At 36.0% G+C, this 27,353-nt stretch overlaps 1 protein-coding gene across 1 annotated transcript in view; it reads left to right on the forward strand.

Moving 5' to 3' along the window:
• LOC128018863 (xenotropic and polytropic retrovirus receptor 1 homolog) overlaps window positions 1-27,353 on the forward strand; it is a 71,430-nt gene that overhangs the window by 35,736 nt on the left and 8,341 nt on the right. Inside the window, exons 3-11 of the mRNA XM_052604694.1 lie at window positions 12,384-12,485; window positions 15,165-15,385; window positions 16,036-16,185; window positions 16,376-16,459; window positions 17,423-17,504; window positions 17,676-17,863; window positions 18,463-18,642; window positions 20,936-21,104; window positions 21,886-22,080. Of these exons, the coding sequence (XP_052460654.1) occupies window positions 12,384-12,485; window positions 15,165-15,385; window positions 16,036-16,185; window positions 16,376-16,459; window positions 17,423-17,504; window positions 17,676-17,863; window positions 18,463-18,642; window positions 20,936-21,104; window positions 21,886-22,080 (1,371 nt within the window). The remainder of the gene's footprint in view (window positions 1-12,383; window positions 12,486-15,164; window positions 15,386-16,035; window positions 16,186-16,375; window positions 16,460-17,422; window positions 17,505-17,675; window positions 17,864-18,462; window positions 18,643-20,935; window positions 21,105-21,885; window positions 22,081-27,353) is intronic.

Raw genomic sequence — 27,353 nt, forward strand, 5'->3', positions numbered from 1 at the left:
GACAGTTCACCGGGTAAGCTAAAGCACACACATACTCACAGTGGTTTTACTGCCTCTCTGCCTCCATTCAGTACGCGCCCATACATACCCACTACACCCCAATCTACTGATTTATGAGCCAAATCTCCATTTATGCCCTGCCAATAAGTGGGTGGAGGAGAGGATTGCGGTCTTTGTTCATTTGAAATCACTCCAGAGAGTAAGACCTTTAACAAATGTGTGTGTGTGTGCTTGTCGGCATTACATGTAGAGCAATCAATACCTAAGTTCATGGCATCAGTATTATACCAAAGCTGTAGGCCAAGGGCCAGTCAATGCTTTCATTCTCTAAGGCCACATCACACATTAATGAAATCAGAAGGGGTTTCATTGTATCACATAAAACAGGTTTTTGACTGTCATTCTCAGTCAAACAGGGTTGTTTGCTGGGTTTTTAGCTGGATATGTCTGTAGAGCACTGCTTTGGGACAAAAAGCATGGACTGAGTTTAGTTTATGGGTTGAGCTTATATTCTTTTTAAGTAATTTTTCTCCTGTTGTCTATATTGTTAGTAAAAAAAATAAACCGTAATTATTTAGTTTTTCCCAATTTCTTTTTGGACTGCTCTTAATAATGCAGGTTTACTAACAGATGGAATAATGCATAGCACACACTACAGGATTGAAAAACTAATTTGTAATTCAGATTTGCACATTAACAAGCTCGCTGACAGGTCGGGCTGTGATTGGGGGAAAATCAGCGGGTAATCAGTGACTGGACAGTCTTTATGTGAACTACTCAACGGTGCATCAAAGAGGCTTACTGATGCATCACAGACGCCAAACAGATATCTAGCATGTCACGTGTGTTTTCATGAGAAAATGTGTTTTGGGGTCTGTGTAGAGTCCCTGGGTGACAGAGTTGTTGTCAGCTCATGTAGTGTGTGACCACCTGTTGCCGATCATTCATGCAGTGTGGCATAATGTGAACACCACAATGTCTTCAAGACAAACAGCAAGTCATGTAGTCTGAACAGCACCGCGATCTGCCTATGTTTTAAGTCGTGTAGATCATTTAAATTTCTCCATTTCACACCTTCTATTTTTTATTATTTATTTATTTTTTCAGAAAAAGAAAAGAGAAGATTACATGGCCACTAATTCTTTAATGTAATTTAGATTTTTTTTAGGAGTGTTGTAAATTGTCTGAATTTTTTAGCATTGTTTGTTTGTTTACAACTTACTGTGCTGGGATTGGTGTTACTAGGATGGTTGCCATGCGACACCAGGTTATATGGTTGCTAGGATTTCTGGGTTGTTGCTAGGTGAGTGTTCTAGATTGTTGCTAGAGTGTTCTAAATGTGCTGTCCTTCACAAGGTCAGCATTACATTCATAATTTCAGGTTGATCTTAACAGCAGCTCATTTCAGTGCGTTTCACACTCATTTCAAGTTTGTTAAAAATAATATTTTTACTCATGTTGGCATAATTTGAAATAATGCACACAACAAAGCCAGGAATAGCAAAATGCTTTACTTTTAGTTGTTCTGATGGAAATATTTCTGACTTTTTCCCCTCAGTAAGTTGTCTTTTTTTAAGTTTGGGAGGAAGTTTTAAGTTGTGAAAAATTTCATAGTACAGTGAAATAAATATTTTACCACAGAAGATGAAGAAAATTCAATTTCACATTATGTGACTCCTTTAAAATTGCGTTTGTCATGGAGAAAGCACTTACCTAAAATAGTTTTTCATTATTCAAGCCCAACATGGTGTTCTTTATCCTGGAATATTAAAAACTGCTGGTTTGGGTTGTTTAATGGTAGCTCTAGTAGTAATGCATGTGAACACCTGTAATGCAGACAGCTGAAGGTTATGGCATTTAAAACAGAGCTTTAAAGGAGCTTGTTTGCGTAGGAGCTGTTAAATGAGCAGTCGGCTGTGATTTTCTCCATTCACTGCACAATTAAATGCAAAGTTGTTGATGCAAATTGGGGTCTCCCTCTATGTGTCTCTGTGTTATTCATTAATGGCATACGAGTAATTGAGGGGCACTGTGTCTCTGTTAATTTCTCTTCACTGATGTAGCTGATGATTTGGGATCTGTGGTTGACTGAGATTCAGGTGCTCTCTGTTCCTCTTCTACTCCAACCTAATAGTGTGTTTTTACAGTCGGAATATCTGATCCACATTGCAGAAAGAGGTTTTCTGATCAATATGTAAAGTGAGTAATCAGTTTTTTTTTTTTTTTTTTTTCAGGGGCAGATTAGGGTGCTGAATAAATATTTGCCAAAATATATCCAACACTGACCCATAATCATATATGTAACATTGTATTTAATTGTTCATGTTCATAAAAAAAATAATAATAATAGTTTATTTTGTTTACTTTTAATTGGTTTCTATAAATTAAATTTTATATACAAATAATTTTAATAATGGCTATTTATTGGTCATTGACTTTAACATGAAAATAGTTTTTCGACTTAGATCAATATATGTACATCCCAAGGGAAGATAAAACTATATCACCACAATATTACACAGAAAAAAATAGAAGAAATGTACATAGACTTTCATTATTTCTTCAAGAATTTCTCTCTTTCCAAAAGTAATGCTTTGTTTGGAAAACCAAATGAAATATGCAGTTTGGCTCGCGAATATCAAGTGCTTCTACAACTCAAACTTTAGAAAATCAAATGAAATAGTACTTCCTAAAAATGAATATGTAAATCATGCACATAATATGCTATGCTGCACTCATTATTTTTAGCATCATTATTAATCTTGTTTTCCTCCAGTACGTCATTGAGATTTAGGGTCTAATTAGGATTGTTGGTGATTATTGTAGTGAGTGAGAAATGTTTGCGATTTGTTGTGTTTAAATTGCGACCGGATCACAGGCTCAACAGAGGGGGTTCATTCATGCGGGGCGGGGCTGAGATGGGGGGTTGGGGCTAACAGGGGTGGGGTGAATCTCTGGAGGTTACGTGGAGGGATGAAAAAATATTCATATCCACACACACACACACACACACATATATATATATATATATCCCCCACAGGTCCTCATACATGCAGTTCACACCCTTCCAGCTTGTCACATGACCTGGTATCTATGGTAACAGTAGACAAAGGCCTTCTGGTAATTACCAGTGTGAAAAACACGACCAATTACAGATGAGCCCAATACAATGAATGAAACCCAGACAACAGGTTCTAACCACAATCCCTTTCTTTTTACAGCTGACCGGTAATAAGTGAGTCACACACACATGTATCTGCTAAAAGGTTTCTGGGTTTCAACACCATAAAAAAATGACACATTAATTAAAAATGCCAGTAAAGACTTTTACATTGATACAAATCATTTTTATTTCAAGTAAATGTTGTTTATAAACTTTTTAATTGTTTAGATTACTGAAAAAAATGTGTCAGAAAAATATTGAGCAGCTTATCTTTTTTCAACATTGATAAGGATCATGTGACACTGAAGACAGGAGTAATGGTGGATTCAGAATTCAGCTTTGACAGGAATACATACGTTTTAAAATGTTAAAATAGAAAACAGTTATTATACATTATATTACTGTAGTGTTTTGTATTGTATGTTTGATCAAATAATTGCAGTCTTGGTAAGCATAAAACACTTCTTTTGAGACCATTAAAAAATCTTCAAAATTTCTGAATGGTAGTTCAGAAAATAATATTCTTATTTGTTTCTATTTGTAAATAGTAGAAAGAATTTATGTTGCCTGGTCACGGGTATCATCAAACACTTTGTGATGGAGATTGTCAGATCTCATTATGCGCTGCTGTGTAATGGTGCTGTGAACGGTAATACTTGTGTGTATTATTGATTACAGGATATGCATAATCAATAGGCGGGTGGATGGCAGGCAGCACAAAGGCATGTGGCCTTCCCAATCAAAGCTGTATTGATTAATTTTCCTGCTGATTGCTTGCAACATGTTCTAGCTTAAAGAAATCTGAAATGTATATGCCTTGTATACAGATAAATGTTAGTTATGCTTCATCGCCTATGGAAAATTGAAAAAAAAAACACTGCACGCACAAAAGAAACAAGTGCCACACAGCCGCAATGCTGCAGCTCCAACTCCCACACACACATGCTGGAATGCATGTACACACACAGCAAACACCTGCTCATTCGCATGCATGCACACACACTCATGTGAAAGAAATTGGCTGGGCAGCTGAAAGGCTGTTCTCCTTGTGGCTGTTGCTAATGGCTACAAGGTAATGGCAGGAGCCTATTGACGGGTCGATAACAGCGATGTCAGTCCCACGAACACGGATGACATAAAATTGCTCTTTGGTAGGGATGGTATGTCATTATTTTAGACGAAAGCAGATGAAAAATGTTTAAAAAGCTAAGAAAAACAGTAGTAAGATTGATTGAAACTCTGTGCTTGTTGCTTTTTTCTGAAAGAAAGATAGATACAGTAGTGTATAAGATAATATATATATATATAATGTAATAAATATATATTATAAAATAATTTAAATACATGAGAAATTCAGAAAATTTATCATTATTTAAAGTTTATATATACATACATACAGTACAGACCAAAAGTTTGGACACACCTTCTCATTCAAAGAGTTTTCTTTATTTTCATGACTATGAAAATTGTAGATTCACACTGAAGGCATCAAAACTATGAATTAACCCATGTGGAATTATATATGGAATTATATGCATAACAAAAAAGTGTGAAACAACTGAAAATATGTCATATTCTAGGTTCTTCAAAGTAGCCACCTTTTGCTTTGATTACTGCTTTGCACACTCTTGGCATTCTCTTGATGAGCTTCAAGAGGTAGTCACCTGAAATGGTCTTCCAACAGTCTTGAAGGAGTTCCCCGAGAGATGCTTAGCGCTTGTTGCCCCTTTTGCCTTCTGTCTGCGGTCCGGCTCACCCCTAAACCATCTCGATTGGGTTCAGGTCCGGTGACTGTGGAGGCCAGGTCATCTGGAGCAGCACCCCATCACTCTCCTTCTTGGTCAAATAGCCCTTGATGCCTTCAGTGTGACTCTACAATTTACATAGTCATCAAAATAAAGAAAACTCTTTGAATGAGAAGGTGTGTCCAAACTTTTGGTCTGTACTGTATATATATATTTTTTTTAATTTATAAATGTAAATATATATACTTAATGCAAATTATATAATATATATGTACAGTAGTAATATGTTAATTGTTGCCACTTCAAAAATACAGCTTCTTTGCCACCTTTGCAGTTTAATGATGATATTATTGTTCATGGCATACAGCAAATTAAAAAACACGCAACCACATCTCTCTCTCTCTCTCTCTCTCTCTCTCTCTCTCTCTCTCTCTCCCTCTCTCTCTCTCTCTCTCTCTCTCTTCCACACACATTCGAGAATCTTCAGAAAGCAGGGAGCAGCTGCTGTGTGTCTTATGCTGTTCTTAGGAGGGCCTGTGGAGGCAGAAATGCAAGACATCTCATTAACAGCTGTTTTATAGTGCCCTATAGAAGTGAGACAGCTTAGGACTGTCTTCAGTAACTAATCACAAAAATATGGAGCAAGGTGTACTTTCATTTATTTCTTTATTTTCGTTTATTACAAACGACTACAGAGGTTACCTAAACATATCTATTTTACAGTATAAAAGACAAATTAATATTATTACATCTGTTGTTGACTGTTGAACAAGGCATATGATGTTGATGGATTAGGCAGATGGGGAAGTGTAGTGACATCGATCAAAAATGAAACAGACTTAACACCCTATCAGAATGAAATTGCTCCCATTAAAATCATCAAAACTGTCTAAATTGCAAGTAGAAGGGCATCAGGGTTTGTTTACTGTGGTAGAAACAATGCATTGCCTTACTTATGGTTCTGCATTTTCTAATAACTTGCTTTAGTATAAATCAATTTATTAATATTCATATTATTTTAAATATAATGAAATATTTTGCTTTCTCATAAAGATCAAAACTGGTGATTTATAGCTTTTAGTCCAGATCTGATATGTTTATGCCAGTATACATCAAAATAAACTCATTATACCAAATATATTGATTCACTCTAAATTCTTTTCAGAGGCATAAGAGGTAGTATATTTGCTGAAAATCTGGATCCAAATCTGGAGGCACCGAATCTGGCCCTAGGCATTATCAGATTCCTCTGTGTCTTGTGATCCTGTCAAAATGCTTCCACCCGACTCCTGTTGTCCCTCAGCAGCTGTAATAGAGCTGTCTGGGCACCTGTGTGTGTGTGTGTGTGTGTGTGTGTGTGGTGCGGGGGGGGGGGGGGGGGGGGGGGGGGTTGGGTAATGGGCTGAAAGAGCAGTGGAATGTATCCATAAACTGGTAACTGTCTTTGCAAAGATGCTTAAGGGAGGAGATGATAATGAGATGTTTGAAGAGGAGAGAGACGGAACAGAGTGTAGTAATGTGTCACATGATTTAAACCATTTTCTATATACGTTATTATTTGGAGTTAAAAAACATCAGACATATATTATAAAAACAGATATTATATTTATATTTTATACAGTTACATTTTATTTTAATCTTTTTGCATGTATACTGTTTTTTTTATTTAATTCTATGTTATTTTTATTCTGTTTTATTTTATATTAGTTTAGTTTTTCAGAAATATTCCAAAGCAGTTTTTTATTCATATGCAGTTCTTACATTATTGTACCAGTATATTGAATAAATTTGCCAGACAGACATTTCCGCTTATATTGTGAACCTAATCTCATGGCATTTAAAATAAGTATCGGAGTTAAACAAAGGAGACAAATCTTCAGTGGATGTTTTTTCAGTGACCTTTCTAGCTTCCTGTGAGTCAAAGAGAGTGAAATCTTCACAGTGTTGTGATGGAGCTGTTTTTAAGGCATCGCTTGCAGACGTCTGGGTCTGACTGTGTACTGGACTGATAACACTTCACAGCTGAGATGCTCAGCAGGGCTGGCACACTCCCAATCTCAACATCAGATTTCATTCCCACATCAGCTAAAGGCAGAGATATTTTAAAACGGAACTCAGAATAAAACAGATCTGTGGCTGAGTCTCTGAATATTTTGTGTGTGTGTGCGTGCGTGCGTGTGTGTGTGTGTGTTTTATGAGCGTGTTATGTTATTATGTGGAGATAAGCAGACAATCCTGTTTTAGAGATGCATTCGTAGTTAAACTAAGTGCTATTCTCCTATAAACTTTTCCTGTTAATCCCTCTCAAATGCTATGTTAATGTGTCCTTAAATCTGTTCCGTCAATAAGAATAAGCTCTCCAGTCTTTGATGTCTCCCGATTGATTCTAATGCGATGTTTCCACCCCAGGAACCTCTAACACAATTACAGGGGAATATCCTGTGCTTCTCTCTAACAGACTGCAGATGTTAGAGTCGCCTAAATCACCCAAATTATGTTTGCTTGTTTACAAGCGTTTACTGTCAAGTAAATGAAATGACCCTGTGTTAATCTGTCAGTATGAAGACATGGAACAGATCTTCCCATCTGATTATCCTGAGAATAACAGTCGGGAGGATGAGAACAAAGTTGCCATTGGAATAGCTGTGCACTTTAAGGTAATTATTTTAAGGGTTCCTGTGATGCAGTTTGAAAGATTTAGGTCAAACTGTGGAATCACGAATGTCTTTTTAATTGTAACTTTTCTCTCAGTGCTTTGAGAATGAAATGAAATGTCTCATTAAAGAAGAGTATCGGTCAGTTTAAATAAAATAAGCAGTTTAAAAGTTTTTTTGGAATTGTTCTGCAGTTGGAACACAATTTCAGAACCACGGACAGCTCATGTACTTGATTGGAGCTGCTATCAAATAAGGGCTAAAAAATAAGTTTGTTAGATTTACTAAACATTCCCAAACTCTAAAATAGAATTAATACAATAATTTTTCCAAGGTATAATATTAACACTTATTTTTATCTTTTATTTCTTTCTCTTCTTTTTTTTAAATTATTAAATTCTGAATTAACTAACCTTTGAAATGTTAAAATATTTTCAGCCTTGGATTCTTCCATTCATTTTTTTTTAAACCCTGTTAAGACGCATCTATTGTATTTTTGTCTATAGTAATTTTTTTATTTCAAGTTTCAAACCAGAACAATCTTTAATACTATTATGTGTAAATAACGCTCACTTAACTGTATAATTAAACGTCCCAGTTTAAAAAAAAAAATCTGCCTTTAAAATTGAAAGAATTATAGATTTGACATTTATTGTGATAATTATGAATATTGACTGATATAATAAAATTGTGCTAATATTTTAGGCCTTGTCTTAGTTAAACTAAGTACATCAGCTATATCACTAGTACATTAGTACATCATTCTTTATTCATTTATTAGCATGTAATATTTAATAAAATACAACTGTTGTCATAAATTTTAATATATTTACTTTTAAGTTAGATAATGACTGGTGACTGATTAGACATTTTATGCCTTACATATTATCATTGATTAATTTACTTTTTGATTAACAAAATTTCAATTATAATGCAGTTTTAATTTCAAATGTTTCATTTTTTATTTTTAAGTATATTTAGTTTATTTTCTGTATATATTAAGTGAACAACCACCCAAATCCCTTACTTTGGCTAAATCTAGAAGTGAACAAGAACAAGCATAAACTTGCTAATAGTATCTTGTCAGAATGACATGTTCAGCTGAATATTTCATTGTGTCATTTTTGTGAACCGACTTAGTAGCAGTGTCATGTCTCTGACCTGCTCAGATTTCATACCCTATCATCCATTTCACATCCCATCTGTGTCATCCATCCCTCTTCCTAATGCATTCCCCCGGTCTGGATGCTGCCGGGAACCCCCCCCCCCCCCCCACCTCCCCCACCCCTACAGAAACAAAGATTTACACTCTCACTATGCTGAGCAGCTCTCTGTTGAATGAATTTAGGCTGAGACCTCTGAAGAGCTTCTCCCTCATGCTTACTTGACTTTTATATAGTACACATTATTTACACAGACACTGCTCTGGGTGTGCCAGACTCGTTAATGTGCATTGCTAATCATCTTCCAACTCTAGAAGTTTCCTGATTGGTTGGGCTAATTGTGGCTTGAGGGACGAGAGCGCTGGTGGAGAGACCGGGCCGGCTTCGAGGGTTTTCCTTCATCTCAGAGGATCTGGTTGAACCCAAGGGGGCAGGGGGGGTGAACGGATGGTTGCAAGAGGCTTTTATGTGCTGCGTTTCATGTTTTCACTTTGTGTCTCTTTCCCAGCATGCATCATTCCTGCTTAACTGTTTTTGCCGCTCGGCTATCCTCCTGCAATCCCACCCACACACTTCAGCCTCTTAATAGAATGTGCCAACGAGAGCGAATAATCACCCTTTCTAATTTACTCAGGATGATGGGTCCTCGTAAAAACCTCCAACAACAGAGCGTTTCCCGTTCCTCTTTATTGCTGCCAGGCGTACAGTTTAATTCAACTGCGATGATTGAGATCTCTGTGTAGAGGGAAGATAAGGGTATGGGACCCATGTTTGCTGCGGCACGACAATGCAAACAACAAGACAAGGGTGATAAACAGCACTGAGGCAGTTAAATGGATTGTAAAATGAGCGGCCATACAGCTGTCGCTTGAGGAATCTCTGCTCGCGACCAGTAACCCTCTAATGAGAGATGATATTGCTCACTCTGGGCAATACAAGCAATGCTCTCTCCCTCTATGCTGGAAAGTCCTGTACATGCTAAATTGAAATTGCAATCTTGCATTGTAATCCTACTGGGAAAGAATATAACAAATCTTTTTATCTTTTTATTCCGAAAGTCTAGACAGATCCTCTTCCTGCAGGGCTTTTTTTTGGGTAAAACAATGCACAGTTTGATCCCCTGAACCATGGGCACAGTCAGGTCTGATAAAATCTAGGCACCCAGAGGGGAAATGTTATATTCATGTGAGCTTGTGAGGAAAAGAGATAGAGAGAGAGAAATAACCCCAGATAAGCAAAAGAGTGTAAGTTGCAGCTTTATAAGATCGGTCTGCAGGATTTATGCGCAGTATTTAACAGATAGCAAGCTCCTTAGTCAGGAAAAGTGTGCTGATGTCAGGGCTCTGTACTTCACTTTCTAAATTAAAACACTGACAGTCACTGAGTTTTATGCCTGAGACCAATCAGATTGAAAAGTAAACAATATTAAAACTGTACAAATATGATACAGCATATTTTTTTTTTTTCTGGGTATCAGTCTGAGATTTAACCCTGACTAAAGACTGGCATGTGAATTTATTTATATACAATATATATATATATATATATATATATATATATATATATATATATATATATATATATATATATATAATAAAAACTTTAGCCAATCTAAATTACATTATCATATTTGAAATATCAGTATTTCAATGTTTTTGCTGTATGAATAATAATGCAAACTGTAGCTTCATTCCAATGAGTGTTTATCTTGAAATATTACTAATATTAAAAAAAAAAACAGTAAAGATTCACAGCAAAAAGGACTCAATGGCATTTTCATGATACAGTGTGCCTTATAAGGTTGACATTTGTGTTCTTGATAAAGCGTGGCTCTAGGATGCCAAGGTAGTGGTTTTGATTTCCTTTGACACTGAAACACACACTGCACCTTTATTGTGTTTGTATGCATACAAAAACACAAGAATTGAAATACACATCATAACTAGTCTGTGTTTTGATCTGGTCTCTTCCTCTTCTTTTTTCATTTCTCTCTAAAATGAGTATCTTGCTGAAGTTATGTTTCTTTGTGTCCGGGTCATGACAGAGCCATAAAGCCATTGTAAGGCTAAATCTAGGGCTCTCTTGGTGAACAGCAGGAAGACATCACTCAAGACATTACCCATTACCCTCTGTTACCTTGACAACACAGACATAATGAGAATACATGTTTTTTCTAGTGGCAAGCTGTACTATTTGTTTCAATTTTCTTGTCATATGTTGTTAAAAGTGACATGAAATTGTATTTACGAGTAATTTCATGTATGTAATGTAACATATTTGTGGCAAAGAAAATTCAGTGGAAAATGGATCTTTATCCATATGGATTTGATTGGAGTGTGGATGTTATATGATAAGGCCTACACAGCCTTCGTATTATCGGCAAAAAAGACAAATAGATAAGGAACATGCATTAAGATAAAAAAAATATATATAATAGATTTATGTAGCTAAACAATAAATAAATCTGATTTATCATGAACACTGGAGATATGGTGCATTTAAATTATCTGTTCATTTAGTCGTATGTGGGCTGAATCTCATTTCGGGGAACAGGTGTCCATGGATGTAGAGAATTACTCTTTCTCTGTTCGCTATAAATCACACAGAGAGAGGGAAAGGGGTCAGAGGTCATCCTGGGTCATTATGTCTCTCGCTTTGTTGTCAATGTGTAGATTCTTCAAAAGTAATCCTGTATGTTCATAAAAAAACCTTTGAAAAAGTATTGCACATAATCAATTATTTGAGCTCCATTTGTTAATGTTGTTACAAATGAAGTTTTTGATCACAAAATGTAATCTGTAAGCTAGAGATATTTTAAGTTCAGTGTTCTTATGGAAATAAAATTAACAGTATATGATATTTTCTCATTTTTGTATATGTAATGCTTTGTTGGGCCACGGTGTCAATTTCAATTATAGTCTTTTTTTCAACAAACCATACTGATGGATTTAATCCACTGAACTGATGTAACTATTAGGGATTCAACAATACAGCCAGCACATGGTTCAATGCATACCTGGAAAAAAAATGTAGTCATGGATTTTTCAGTAAATTTCTGATTGCTTGGCACATCAGTGTGTTAAAATGTGAATTAATCATTCTGAATAATTCAGTATTATATTGAGAATTTTGACATCCCTAGTAATCCTAGAACCCACAGACATGTTTGTTGATGAATGTGACTTTTCTAGTTTTTTATGCTAAGGCAATATTTAATGCATAGTCTGTATAATCTTAAATAGATGCAAGCAGTTATATCTGATTAGTGTCTTGTAATAGATGCTAAAAGCTTTTACCTGACTCTGGCTTATTTATAGAGAGACAACTTTGACAGCCAAATCCCTCAGGCATTCTTCCCAGGGGCGGTTCTAGCTTGTATGGCGCCCTGGGCGAACCACCCCTTACATAAAAAAAAAAAAAAAAAACTACAATACAGAAAATACACAAAAATGGAGTGATGCCTTTACGTACACACACACGTACTGTTGTGACAATTGTAATTGCTTTTTTGGCTTTGAAGCATCAGTATAAAATGGGGAGGCTGTGAATGTTGATGTGGGTTTTAGGACGTATAACTCTCTAATCTGAGCTCATTAGTGCCCACTGCTGAATATGGAAATGAACACAGATTTACATCTTTGTGTTTTGTCTCTTTCAGTCACAGATGAAGACACTGTCAAACGGTACTATGCCAAGTTTGAGGAGAAGTTCTTTCAGACATGTGAAAAGGAGCTCTCCAAGATCAACACATTCTATTCAGGTATTGTTATGTCTTAAGAAAAAATAAAAATAATAAAATAAAACATTTACTGGCTCCAAAACTAAGTGTATATAATAAAAACTTACATCTTCCCACAAAAATAAAGTGCATACATCCTCAATCAGTTTTATAATAACTTTTGGGGGGATTACAGGATAGTTTTAATGATCATTAATAGTTAACTTTTAATAATCCTAACTGTATGGCTACGATTGCATTTTTTTGTAACTCATAAACAGCACAAGTGGAAGCAGTCTGAACTGCAGTGGCCAGCTAAATGCCGTTAAGGGATTCCCTGTGCATGAGGTCTAAGTGTACTGCACTATTTGGGTACATGATGTAATATGAAATGCCTGCCATAGTCATTTTGACATGCGTCAAGGTGAATGGACTATGTTTGGACTGATAATATATGCACACTGCAACATAATCTGTGTTGTTGAGTTGACTTCAGGGCAGCAGGAATGTCTGAGCTCTACTGCCTCTTGTGGCTGGTTAGGGGATGGCATAATAAATAAGTATTTGAAGCATGAGCTTAATGCTTTGTTTGCATATTGATTCATTGTTAGCATGCATCATGAATGAAAATATAACATTAGCTAATTCTCCTTCTAAATCAAAATCTCAGAATGAGCCGAGACAGATTGATCCGCATTCATTCTGAAACAAAGAAGCAGATGTACATTAATAATTTAACATGAAATTAAAGCATTTATTCTGCTTGTAATATAGGTTTAGTCTTTTTATACTCCAGTTGTCACCAAAAATCATGCGCTGCCTCATTGCTGCAGGTTGTACAGACAGACCAAAATAAACTCTAATCGAGTTGTCCAGCCAAAAAAAGCTGGCAAGTCCATTAAGCTGGAAAAATCTCTGACCCCATACTTTAATTTTTCCCTTGTGGAAAAACACATGGATCTTTTTTCCACAAACACAAAATAAGTTTTATTTGCTCAGAAACAGTGTTAGAAATACCAATTTAATTATTCAACTCTGCAGATAATTTTGTCCATGTATACACAGGCCATTTTAAATAAAAAATTAAATTAAAAATTAAATTTATGCATTTAGCAGACGCTTTTATCCAAAGCAACTTACAGTGCATTTAGACCATGAATTTTTACCTACAGGATCACTACAGTTTGTAGTGAAATACAATGCGTTATCATATATAATGCCCTTTAGAATTGAAATCTTTATTAGGATCGCAGATGCTGTTAGTGCACTATAGCTAATTCTGTCTAGTTGACCCAGACTGTGTTTTATGGCTGAGACCCGTGTCTCCCCCCAGAGTGGTCCTGAATTAACAACATGCACTCTTTGTCCCAGTGGAGGAGATCTGTTAAGCTCATCAATTCTTAGCACCATCTTAGCCACGTTCAGCCTGAAGTACAGAACTTAGTCAGACTATTATAGTTGACTTGACACTATATTTACTTTACATGAAAGAAAACAAGCTTGTGCGGTCTATTATATATGATGATGATGTTGTTGTTGTTGTTGTTGTTGTTGTTTTTTTAAGGTCACATCATTGTTCACAGCCAATGTTTGTCTGGACTCTATTAAACTGGTGTCCTGTCATCTTATTTTTATTTAATTTTTTTTGTATTTACATTATTAATGCTGTCTAAACTTTTTTTTTTCCTGTGCTGTTTGTTTGCAAATTCTTCTTGTCATCTTTTTAAACTCGTCAGCTAGATACTTTTTCTATTTATTTTATTATTTTTTTTTTTTTTACATATTTGTTGTATATGCCACTTGTTTTTAAATGTTTTTCACTTATTTATTTATTCTTAATATTTATACATTTATTCCTGTTTTGGAGTTACCTGAAACCATTTAACAAATGTATAATAAATACTATTATCAAAATTATTCCTATGAAATAATAGTATATAATATATAAATATATTGGATTAATATACAATAAAAATAAAAAGCAATACATTTCTAAGCATTATGAATATAAATATATAATAATTTAACATTTATATAAATATTACAAAATGTATATAATTGTATTCATTATATTGTATTAATAAATTTTGTAAATTCATTAAAAAAATCATTTATTTTTTGTTTACTTCAGTAAAATATTGGAAGTGCAATTAGACTGCCCTGAAAAAGACACATTAGTAGAGAAAATTGGATGATCAGTGCCTTGGGAACAAATTGTGGCAGTTCTCCAGTTCTGCTCAGTCCCTTACTGAGGGTTATCACCTATAAGCTAGCAGGACTCCCAGTATTTACTTGTCTGCTGAACATATTATCCTGTTTCCTTCCTCTGAAAGTGAGATGGGTGAGCGGGGTCCTGTTCACTGAACTGCGCTGGGACGCAGGCCAGCGTGGATAATGCTGTCTGAGATATCCCCCTTACAGGAAGAGGCTCATCTCTAACAGGAAATTTGTCTGCTTTACTTTCCAGTTGATGGGTAGAATGAGGGATTTATTTGTCAAGCAAAATGGATTCTGTTGCATTTTACTGCAGGGTTGTAAGCCAAGCAGGCTTTATGTCTCTCAGTAGATGCAGTCAAATAGTATTTAATACATTTAAGATATTCTTTTTCTGTCCTGGTGTACAACCAGGCCTTTGGTTTTCCATGTTCTCTCAAAGGCCATAAATCAAATAATACGATAACTTAATTATTAATATTGTCTGCTCTTTTCGGATCTTCACAGAGAAACTGGCTGAGGCACAGCGCCGATTTGCAACTTTGCAGAATGAGCTGCAGACGTCTCTGGATGCCCAGCGGGAGAGCAATGCTCCAGGGCTGCGCAGTCACCGCAAAACGGTGTTTCCTTTGTCCAACAAAGAGCGCAACAAACATCGCAACATCAAAGACCTGCAGCTGGCCTTCAGCGAGTTCTACCTCAGCCTCATCCTCCTGCAGAACTACCAGGTCTGATATTTTGTTGTTGTTGTTGTTGTTTGTCTCCCGTTGTGAATGTTGTCCTGACTCCCTCTTGGGTTTCTTGACCTTTTCCAAACCCAAAGCTCAACATATGCTGGTGATCCGCAATGCTGATCTTTTTAACTGGATCCTAATTAATTTTATCTTCACTTTACAAACATTACATGTTGGATAAAATAGATTGAAATTATCTTTAAAAATGTATTTAAATTGTTTAATAAAAAAATATACTTGTATTACTACTTAATTAATTATTAGCCTGCCATCAGCTCATGAATCAGATCTGAGTGTTGGGAAACCCTGATCTAAATGTGATATGAGATATGTTTCATAGTCAGATATTACATTTACCATTGGATGAGTGTCCATTAAACATGTGAACTGCTTTAACAAGGATGCACCACATGTCCAGAGTGCACAGATTGGGAATATATTTTATTGCATGAATTTTTTTCTAAAACATCTTATTATTTTATTCCCATTACTCTAAATAGCAATAACAGGGAATGAGCAGCTGTGTCGCAACATAAAGAAGTCGGAATTTCTCTTTCCTGTTTTAGAAGAAGGACAAAATTCATTCATTTCATTCTTAATTTAACATCTTAATTTGATATTCCATTTTCCCTAATCATATACAGAATCTGAACTTCACTGGATTCCGTAAGATTCTGAAGAAACATGACAAGATTCTGGACACACAGCGTGGCGCTGATTGGCGTGTGGCTCACGTGGAGGTGGCTCCATTCTACACCTGCAAGAAGATCACACAGCTCATCTCTGAGACCGAGGTAGACTGCCTGGCTCCACGTCTGGACTTCTGGATTCCTGCTCATGTATCATGATGTGATTGTATTGGTGTTAGTGTAAACTCCCATTGATGCTGAAAATGATAAAGAGCACATTAGAATGAAGTGGAATTCAGGGCAGAAATGACTAAACTAAAGAATGGTGTTTGACATTTGACCCTTGTGTGCCCAGGCTCTGGTGACCACAGAGCTGGAAGGAGGTGACCGTCAGAAGGCCATGAAGAGGCTGAGAGTTCCACCTCTTGGAGCAGCACAGGTGAGAAAGAAATTCAGATTAGTACATGGAGACACGCACACACACATGCACGCAGCAGTTGTAACGTTATGCTCATCCACCTTGGTGTCTGAGAGCCCATTTTAATAGCTTAACATTGAACTTTTAAAAATGAAAATTGAACTTGATCAATTCTTCAGCCATCCATGAAAGATGTTCTTCTCTTTAGGGTTTCAGGATTTGATGGGTCTCGGGAACATGTAATAAATTTTCACATGCTAAGATTCTGATTCTGACCGTTTTCTTTCTTTTTTTTTATACCTATTAAAATTTTTTAAGGAAAAATAAGAGTTTAATTTTCTTATTTAATTTACTCTGGGAGAGTAAAATCTGCTTCAAAAGAACATGAAGGTTAAGTGTCTGTATTAAATATTTAATTCAAATGTATTATTGATAGAATCAAAGGTATTTTATATACCAAAATCAATGAAGTGCACATAGTAAATTCTTTGATTATTTTAGGGATAAAAACAAAATACTAAAGCTAATCCCACATGGAAAGCAAAAAATATACTAGGCGAAAAATACCATAATAGCAAACACCCGCATGAAAATCATGTCAAAAATATCTGCAGTGTCTTTTCATGCATTACTTTTAGTTCTCAGTTTTACCTTTAATGGAGAGAATGCATGTGTTCTCTGTCCTTTGCCTAACATAAATGTAAATATGGTTTGCTGTAGAAAAAAGACTTATTTGAGTTGAAGCCATCTGCTAGCTAATTGTTCTAAGTAAATATAGTGACAGAACTTAAAAAGGTTAAGTTGCAATGACTTGGGGAATAACAATTGGTGTTTGGGGAATAAAAATTGCCCAAGTGCAAATGCTAATGCAAAACCAGTTTTTCAGTGTAGGTGTATATTGTAATAAAAAAGCTACTTTGAGGTGCACTCCTTGCTTCAGAATAAGCCCAGCAGTGATTTCAATGTGCTTTTTCTCAATCTCAGCCTGCACCTGCCTGGACCACCTTTCGTGTGGGACTGTATTGTGGGGTCTTCATTGTCCTGGCTGTCGCCTTTGTTCTTATTGGTACTGTTTTTACCTTTTTACGCATCCATATGCATCTGGTTACATAGATTTTATACAGTGTATAAATTCCAGCACTTCTGATAATCTACGACTCGCTTGTGTTAGAGCAGTGCAGTAATTTATATAAACCTTGTTGATAATCCAACTATGCGACTGATTCTTCCCTCTCAGGTGCTTTTTTCATTCGTAATCAGAACATCTGGCCACTGGTGCGCATCTACCGAGGCGGTTTCCTGTTGATTCAGTTTCTCTTCCTCTTGGGGATTAATACTTATGGCTGGAGGCAGGCGGGTGTCAATCATGTGCTGATCTTTGAGCTGAACCCTCGAAACAATCTTTCACATCAACATCTGTTTGAGGTGAGACATGTCACGTAGAAGGAAGCTTTACAGGAAGCTTGTATATACACTGCCTTTCAAAAGTTTGGGTCCTGTTAGATTTTATGTCTTTGAAAGAAGTGCTTGAAAAGGCTGCATTTAGTTTATATAATCCAGTATAAAACACTTTTCAAACACTTTTCAAATAACTGTTTTCTATTTTAATATATATTAAATCATTTCTGTGATGCAAAACTGAATATTTAACAGCCATCACTCAGAAAATCCTTCAGAAATCCTTCAGAAATCATTATAATATGATGATATGGTGCTCAATAAAACTTTCTATCTATTATCAATGTTAAAAGCTTAATATAAAACTGATATATTTATTTTCAGGATTCTTTGATGAATAGAAAGTTGAAAAGATTTGAAACGTTATAAATTCCTTGACTCTCTTTTTTATCTTTTTATTGCATCCTTGCTAAAAAAAACTTTAATTTCTTTTTAAAAGATCTTTCTCACCCAAACCTTTTAGAGTTAGCCTATAGGTATAAGGTCATTGTATTCAGACAGATAAAATAATAGGAAAGGAAGAAGAATAATGCTTCTCCATGTTCTGTGCTTTTGTCTTGCTGTAGATCGCAGGGTTTTTGGGGGTGTTGTGGTGTCTCAGCATCCTATCCTGTCTGTTTGCGGACTACACTTGGCTCCCTATGCAGGCAAACCCCCTCATCCTCTACGGCTTCATGGTGCTGTTCCTCATCAACCCCTTCAAAACTGCCTACTACAAATCCCGTTTCTGGCTTATCAAACTTTTGGTGAGAGACAAAACCATTCAGTTTTATAAACACAGAGCTTCCATAGCTGCAAAAAAAATATGAAAAATAGTAATTAAAATAGTGTTTTTTTTTTTTACGCCAACATTATATCAGTGACACAGGCTATTACATGCTGTTAATTGGCTCCATGCAGATATGAAACCCATTATATTAATACATTGATACAACCATTTTTTTAATGATCCAATCAGTTCCAGATGGATTTAAAAAGTCCCATTTTGTTCTCATTAAATATCCTGTTTAACTTAGAAATGTATCAAATTACAAGTAAAGTGGGTTATAAACTGCATTTGCAATCCTCATATCCTGTTTTGATTAAGACAATAAAATGATCATGTTTTCCCTGGAATCCCTCTAATAGCAAAGCCACCTGTTCAGACACATTTATAACAAATTCAGTTAAATTAGCTTAGAGCTAATTAGCTCATTTCAGTGCACAAACAGCTTCACCCATTTCGTCTTCTCTGCCTATTTCTATTCGTTTTATTATGTTTGTGAAATAAGTCTCTTATGCTCACCAAAGATGCATTTATCCGATCAAAAAAAAAAAAGATATTGTGGAATATTATTACGATTTGAAATAATATAATAAAATAGTGTAATTTATTCCTGAGATGGCAAAGCATATTTTTTGATTTGGCACTCCAGAAACATTTCTTATTATTATCAGTGTTGAAAACAGGTGTGCTACTTAATTTTTGTTTTGAATCAAGTAAATAGATAGTTCTAAATAAAAGCATTTATTTTAAATATAGATGCTTTGTGACTTCATAAATGTTTTTGCTGCCAAGTAGTTTTATCAGTTTAATGATCCTTGCTGAGTAAAATATTAATTTCTTTCAAAAAATATATTACAGACAACAAACTGTGTGTACAGAGTGTTTCAATGAGGTCTGTGTGCGTACATGAGTGATTATGTATGTGTCTTTGTGTGAGGCACAGGGCAGTGAGGTGAGGGAAAATAGATTGTAGCTCTATCTCTGCGGATGTGAAGACTGTGCCTGTGCAATCATTATTAGGATGGAGCCATCAGCAGCTGCCAGCCTCTGTCTCATTGCCCTCCCCGCATCTAATTGACCTAGACTGGAGCCTTAGTCCTTGTAGCACACGCAGACACACACACACTTCCTGTAGATTAAAACCAACACTTACTGATGGCCAAACAGTGGGTGGCTTTCTTCCCAGAGCTCAAACATGCTGTCAAACTCAAGCTGTGCATCGCACATGTAGCTGTAACACTGAAATGTACCTCACATTCAGACCTTATGTCTAAAACCATTTTTGTGGAACGCTTTCACCTGTTTCATAAGGTAATAATAACTGATCAGAGTTTGTGTGGGGGGAAATCGATATTCACTGGCATTTGAGCCTCAAGAGTATGATGGCATAGATCGGTGTAGTGCAAAACTATGTTGCTGGGAAATGTCAGCGGTGGCCTGAAGGCTGAGAGAGGTACAATTTCATTACATAGGGTAGAATGGTTGAGCCACGGGAAAATATGTGGGGAAAAAACAATGTGACTCAAGGGCAACAAAGGTAACTCGCCTAAATGAGCATGTAGCCTATATGTATAGTATGTAATTGTATCTTATATATTATTTTATTTCATTTATTTATAAAAAATATATATTTTTAATTTTTCTTCACATCATTTATTTAACTCGTTAATTTTTTTGTCTAATTGGGTATTCTATTTACAGCTCGTATTTTGCATATAAAAAGTAAATCTTTGTCATCAAACTTTATTTTTTATTTGTTACCGATATTAACTTACGTTTAAATTTTTCAGCCTTTTAATATTTCAGTTATTAATTTTATAAATAATATTTTCTGCATTTCAAGGCTGCTGGTGCAGTTTACCCTGAATAAACTTGATTTAATAAGTCATGATCTTTATCCAAATAACTTACTTCAACATGAAGTTCATGAAGTCATGTAACAAACATGATTCACAGTTTGCTAGATTCATGTTGAAACACATCTAACCCCATCATTACACAGTGAAAGCTAGTTTATTGGTTAGGAGCTGATAATAATAATAATAAAAACCCCACTGAGCTGTCTTTAGCCAGCTGAGTTCTCCTAAAGATCTTCACTCGCTGTCTCAGAGTTCACTCTGCCTCAGGATTGTGCTGTTATACATACATCACTTCATTTTGAGAGAAAAAAAGCACTTGCAATGAATTCTGCTGTTTATTATTGTCCTCAATGATTACCCTAAGCACTGTGCACAGTATAAATATTTAAGCTATCATAATTTCTCTGTTTGTAGTTGCGTGTGTTCACCGCCCCGTTCCACCGAGTGGAGTTTGCAGACTTCTGGCTGGCAGATCAACTCAATTCCTTGGTCATTGTGCTCTCAGATCTGGAGTATCTGGTCTGTTACTACAGCATGGAGCTGCAGTGGGGAGATCGCAGCGGCTTACTGCCCTCCATATATGGTAATCGATTCAGAATGATGCCATCCTGAAATGTAATCATTCAAGTTTGTACTGACTGAGCCATTCATGGTGAACCATCCCAATTTCAACATTAGATGTAATGGTAGCTGAATGGCTGGTTGTGATTAATGGCCAGTTGCTCTTGCACATGAATTACGATTGCAGACAGTGTCAACACAGATAGGAGTTCTTCAGGTTCAGTGGAGTTTATCATGTGAAATGGACCAGGAAATTCAGAGCATCTGCGACTGTCTAATATAGAATAAAGAATATAGGAGAATACTGAGAAATAAGAGGAGTAAGAGAAAGTGAGCATCAGGACTCAACACTGTTCATTCTAAAATATTTTGTTTTAATTATTAGTAGTAATTGTATTAGTATTATTTAATTTAAATGTAATTATCAATAAAATATCTATGTCACAGTTTTAAATTCACAAACCCATCTGCTGGAAAATGATAGCATATTACTCATTACTGATTTATTTGTTAAAAAGTGACAGAAACTTGCAATTTTGACTACATTTGTAATTTGTGCGTATTGCATATTTTGTATACATGTCAAATATATTCCAGTTTATCAAAACTAAATGCTAAATTTCAAGACAAAATCCTTATTGTTGATCCCTGAATTATTATATAATCATCATTAAATTGATAGAAAAATATATTTAAAACAATGGTTTTCTGCTGGGATATGTTTGAACATTACTGGATTGCAATATTATAGTATGGTCTTGGAAATTAAAATGTGCATTCATAATTGTATCCTCCTAAATAAGGCGATGAACGGTGTAACAGCTACTCTTATGGAGTTCGGGCCATCATCCACTGTCTGCCTGCCTGGATGCGGTTTGTTCAGTGTCTGCGACGTTACCGGGACACCAGGAGAGCCTTCCCTCACCTGGTGAATGCTGGGAAATACTCCACCACCTTCTTTGTGGTCACGTTTGCAGCCCTCTACAGAACTCATAAAGGTACAGACAAACACACTGCAGTTAATTACAAACATGATCATGTGACCAGAACGTTCATTATAGTTAGCTTGACAAACAGAACAGGATGAAGGCTTGTGCCAAGTTTGGTGAATGTAGTTTAAAAGTTCTAGAAGTTTTATCTTGATGGCATCTGGGTAAAAACTTGTGGTATACTATTTATTTATGTTACTATGTATTTTTTGCTGTTTTGTGGAATTTACTGTTGTCATCTAACATTGATTCAAATGAAAAATGTTCCGCACAAAGAGCACCTGTGTGCCATTGTTTGCCTACAGATACAAATGAATGGGCAACAGAAGCATGTTTTGAGAAAAAGCAGAGATGACCCTGAGCCTGTCCTTGTCTGTTAGAGTCATGGTTTATATAGCAACATAAACAAGAAGCATCTAAGTTAGAGATACATTGCATAAAGGCATTAAGAGTTTTGTAAGAAACAGGTTGGAATTACATTTATGCATTTAAAAAATAGTGGCCTGCTTTATAAAAACTAATTTGTCTCCAAGCAGCAGATTTAGCATTCAGTCACATTAATTATCCTACATTCGGTTCATATGAGCTCTTAAAGCGTTTAAAAGCATGCCATTAAGATTCCAGACACATCCCTTGTCTCTATCTACAATTAACGTCTGATTATTCTGCCACTGAAATCCATCTGAAGTGCAAAGACTGCTGCTCAAACGTGTCTCTCTGTCTGTCTCACGCTCTCTTATCAAACAGTCGGCCTCCATGCCTTCCCGTATCTCTTCAGAAAGACAACTTCAGCCCAAATCAATCTCAAAGCACTCGGCTAAGCCGTTTCATCCATTTCATTATTTATATTCACTGTGCACACACGGCCATTTCTGGTTATTTCCCTTAAATGTCAGTGTTTAAATATCAAGCATGGGTGCACTTTGCTTAAGTTTTCAGTGTGTATTAGATATATCTCTGTATCAGTGAAATATATGATGTCTGGACCATAGCCCATAGCGTCTGCCTCATGCAGAGGTGTCAAGTAACGAAGTACAAATACTTCGTTACTGTACTTAAGTAGAAATTTTGGGTATCTATACTTTACTTGAGTAATTATTTTTCAGCCGACTTTTTACTTCTACTCCTTACATTTTCACGCAAGTATCTGTACTTTCTACTCCTTACATTTTAAAAATAGCTTCGTTACTGGTATTTCATTTCGCCTTGTTTTCATTCCGGCTTGTCATCACTCAAAAAAAAAAAAAAAAAAAAAAACCTATCCAGATAAATCGCGCCATCCGGATGGAGTGAATTTGATTGTGGTTGGATGAGAAGTATAAACAGATACCATCCCGACACCCTATTGGTTTGTATGCGATCCATCGCACCTGCACATGACACAAATTACATCACCCTCCAGCAAGGGCATAGACAGTTTTTGGTTCGTTTATCATAAAATGTATTTCTTAAAAGTAGGGTTGGGTATGGAACCGGTATCCGATCGCCTCAGAGTCAGTCGGCTTAAATTTCATATGAAACCGGCGTCAGACCGGTCTCCTCCCCGTCTTTCAGCGCGCTCTTCAATCCGCAGACCGCGGCGGAGCAGCACGAGCTCAAACAGAGACAGAGGACACAAGGTGTGTGTTTATCGATAGATTGTTAGAATCTGTATCAGTGAAGTTATTTGTCATAAATACAGTTTACAAAAGGTCACGAAGAAGCTGTCGCTTTCTCATCTACTGTAAAGTTTTCGCTTGTCACAGCCGTTTCCTCCAGTGAAAATCTAGCCCTTAACACATATGACCGAACAAATACTTTAATTACACTTATTTAAATATACTTATACTAAATATTAATTTAATCATACGTACTTTATACATACACTAACTACTGTACAAAAGTCTTAGGCACGTTAGTATTTTCACTTAAAAGAATGGTGTTCGGCTATTTATATATTTTGCTGTAGTGTGTTGGTAGAAAATATCAGTTTACATTTCCAAACATTCATTTTGCCGTTGGCAAACTGCTTGTGCATTAAAAATCGCACTAGATTATTATTAAAATTAATGGCAAACTGATATTTACTATGGAGACACTAAAGCAAAAGATTTAAATAACTGGCTTAAAACCCTTTTTTGGGGTGAAAATACTAATGTGCCTAAGACTTTTGCACATTACTGTACTTTACAAACGACATTGTTGCTACTTTATAAAGAATGAGCATACAGTCATTCACAGAACTGATTTAAGACAGTGACAGACAGCACTCATCTTAACTAAATATCAGAGTGAGTGACAGATATACAGTAGAATTATGTGTGGTTTTATATTAAATAATGACCCAGATTGTGAAATACATTTATTAGCCTTAGATTAAGGGAAGCACAACTTGGGAAGTGAGAGCATCCAAGGTGAAAGCTATGGATTTATTTAAAATATTTGGAATGTTCTTTTAAGTTATCCATAGTTTTTTTTTTAGGTTCTTTTTTTTAAGTATAGGCGCCTGTACTGTTTTAAAAGTATCGAAAAGGCACTGGACCCTATTTAAAAGTTATTATTTCTCACTGGCTCATTTACCAAATGGGTGCTTTATCTTCGTTCTCCACAAATAAAGCTACTGTTGGTAGTTCGGTAGTGAGACGTTTTAATAAATTATCGTTTGCGATTGACAATGTTGTGATATCTAGGCTATACCAACTTTGTACAGGAAGCTATCAATCAAGAAGGTATCCGGATTATGAGTTAATTTTCCTTTTTAGTTATTGATTAATCACTTGGATTAATCATTAATTTTGACAGCACTATAATGCTTATTGTAAATAGACAACGTTACAAGAGTAATTGTTACTAAGCCTGCACCAATGTTCTTGTCCATTGCCCTGGCAGATTCCTGCAGCTAAGCTTGGATGTACATTTACATTCCATTAAAGGTTATTGATGACATGCCTCTAAAGTTTGACTTTTTGCACCATAACAATACTTATTGGCAACTAGTAATCATATCTCTAGTCCTTTAATGTATTTGCATTGTACTAAAATGCGTTCATTTTCAATGGGCATATATGTTGCTGAAACATGTAGCCTAGTGCATCCCAAATTTTTCAACATGAACATTTAATATAACATTATATTCATTATGGCCTTTAGAAAAATGTTTTTTTTAGGAGGTGGGGTAGTTCACAATAGGCCCCTGTGGTGCGGCCTAAGCTTTTGTTCTTAATGGCATTCGTTCCCTTACATTACTTTTACTTTTATACTTTAAGTAGTTTTTTAAACCAGTACTTTTACACTTTTACTTGAGTAAAAAGCGTGAGTGGATACTTCAACTTCTACAAAAGTCTTTTTAAGACCTAGTATCTATACTTCTACTTGAGTAATGAAAGCCAATACTTTTGACACCACTGGCCTCATGTGACTAAAACAGGCCGTATTCAACCCAACATGGCGTCCTTGCCACTCATTTGATGCATTCATTAGGATCCACTCTAGACGTTCCTGGCAGAGAGCCCATTTAATATATGAATGCATCTGAAATCACCTCCATCATTTGTGCCCTGATTGAAACTGATGTTCACTCTAGTAAGCTGCCCAGATAAATGAGTCTGTTAATTTGATTTATTTTAGTTTTCATGTAAACTAATCCCAAAGGAATGCAATATGTCTGAGCATAATTAATGTTTAAATTAACATTAGTCATGAGCCAAACCGGTGTGAGATTGAGATCAGTGGTAGACATGAAAAGCATTAATGTGTCCCTGTGTGTAGTGTGGCTTAAAGGGTTAGTTCACCCAGATAGCAAATTTATGTAATTAATAACTTACCGTCATGTTGTTTCAAACCCGTAAGACCTCCGTTTATCTTCGGAACAGAGTTTAAGATATTTTAGATTTAGTCCGAGAGCTCTCAGTCCCTCCATTGAAGCTGTGTGTATGGTATACTGTCCATGTCCAGAAAGGCAATGTTCACAAGTCAAGAACCGGTTGCATCGGTTTTCGGATCACCAGTAGTTCTTTCGAACAGTTCGATTCAATAAACTGGTTAAAGAAAACTGTTCACCGCTTCTTTTGCGCTCCACGTAATGGCGTCATTTGCGATGATTGCCCTTGATTCAAGCCTTTAGTTTACCCGCGCTCACAACACTAGCACAGAATCAGTTCAGAATCAATCAATAAAAGAATCAGTTCGGTTCAGGTGCTCTGTGTGTCGGTCTGCTTCACGCTGAATCACACATGCGCAGTATCATCAGCTCCTTGATTCTTCTTATGTGGTCTTGGCTCGGTGTTCATCTTCAGTTCTCTCTTCACAGCAGTTCAGTCAGTGTACTGTTTGAGTAAATTAATTACTCCGGGATATTGGTTTGTTTGAACTCAGAGGGAGTGTCAGCCACATTAAAAAAGTTAACAGCTTAAGTCATTTGTGGATTAATGCGTATTAGAGATGCGGACCGTTTAAAACATTTCAGTTCGATTTGGTGAACTGAATGATTCGTTCGTGAACCGGATATCTAGACTGCTTTGGTTTGAACTCTCTCACACAACAGACACGGAAGAGAAGACAATACTGAATAAAGTCGTCGTTTTTACTATTTTTGGACCAAAATGTTTTTTCGATGCTTCAAAAAATTCTAACCGACCCTCTGATGTCTCATGGACTACTTTGATGATGTTTTTCTTTCCTTTCTGGACATGGACAGTATACCGTACACACAGCTTCAATGGAGGGACTGAGAGCCCTCGGACTAAATCTAAAATATCTTAAACTGTGTTCCAAAGATAAACGGAGGTCTTACGGGTTTGAAACAACATGAGAGTAAGTTATTAATTACATAATTTTGCTATGTGGGTGAACTAACCCTTTAATGGTGAAAATCCGGATTTGCTACTCAAAGATTGTGGATACAGTCCCAATGATTTACAAGTCTTTTTGGATTTTCCCTAGCATCATGTCTGCAAGATTTGCATTGTGCTTATTTTCTCTTTTTGTCCGTTCTTTTGTCAATAACCCCATTACACCTGCTTTCATGTTTTTAGCGCTCTATTTCATTGTAGAAGTGATTGCAGAAATGGTTGTGGGTCGATATCCTCAAAGATTTCATTTAAACTTTAATGAGAAATGTCGATCTGAGCTTAAGCACAGCTGAAGAACTCAATGACATCCAACAAAACGGAGCAAAATGCAAACAGAAGATGCTATGTGAACACTAAAAAAAATGGTTAAAGGAGAGAGAAAATATGAAGTGAGAGAGCAAAAAAGAAAAGCGGAAATGAACTATCCAGAGGAGCTTGAGCTGTAATTGCCTG

Source organism: Carassius gibelio, chromosome A8 (genome assembly GCF_023724105.1).
Source record: "Carassius gibelio isolate Cgi1373 ecotype wild population from Czech Republic chromosome A8, carGib1.2-hapl.c, whole genome shotgun sequence".
Taxonomy (NCBI): Eukaryota; Metazoa; Chordata; class Actinopteri; order Cypriniformes; family Cyprinidae; genus Carassius; species Carassius gibelio.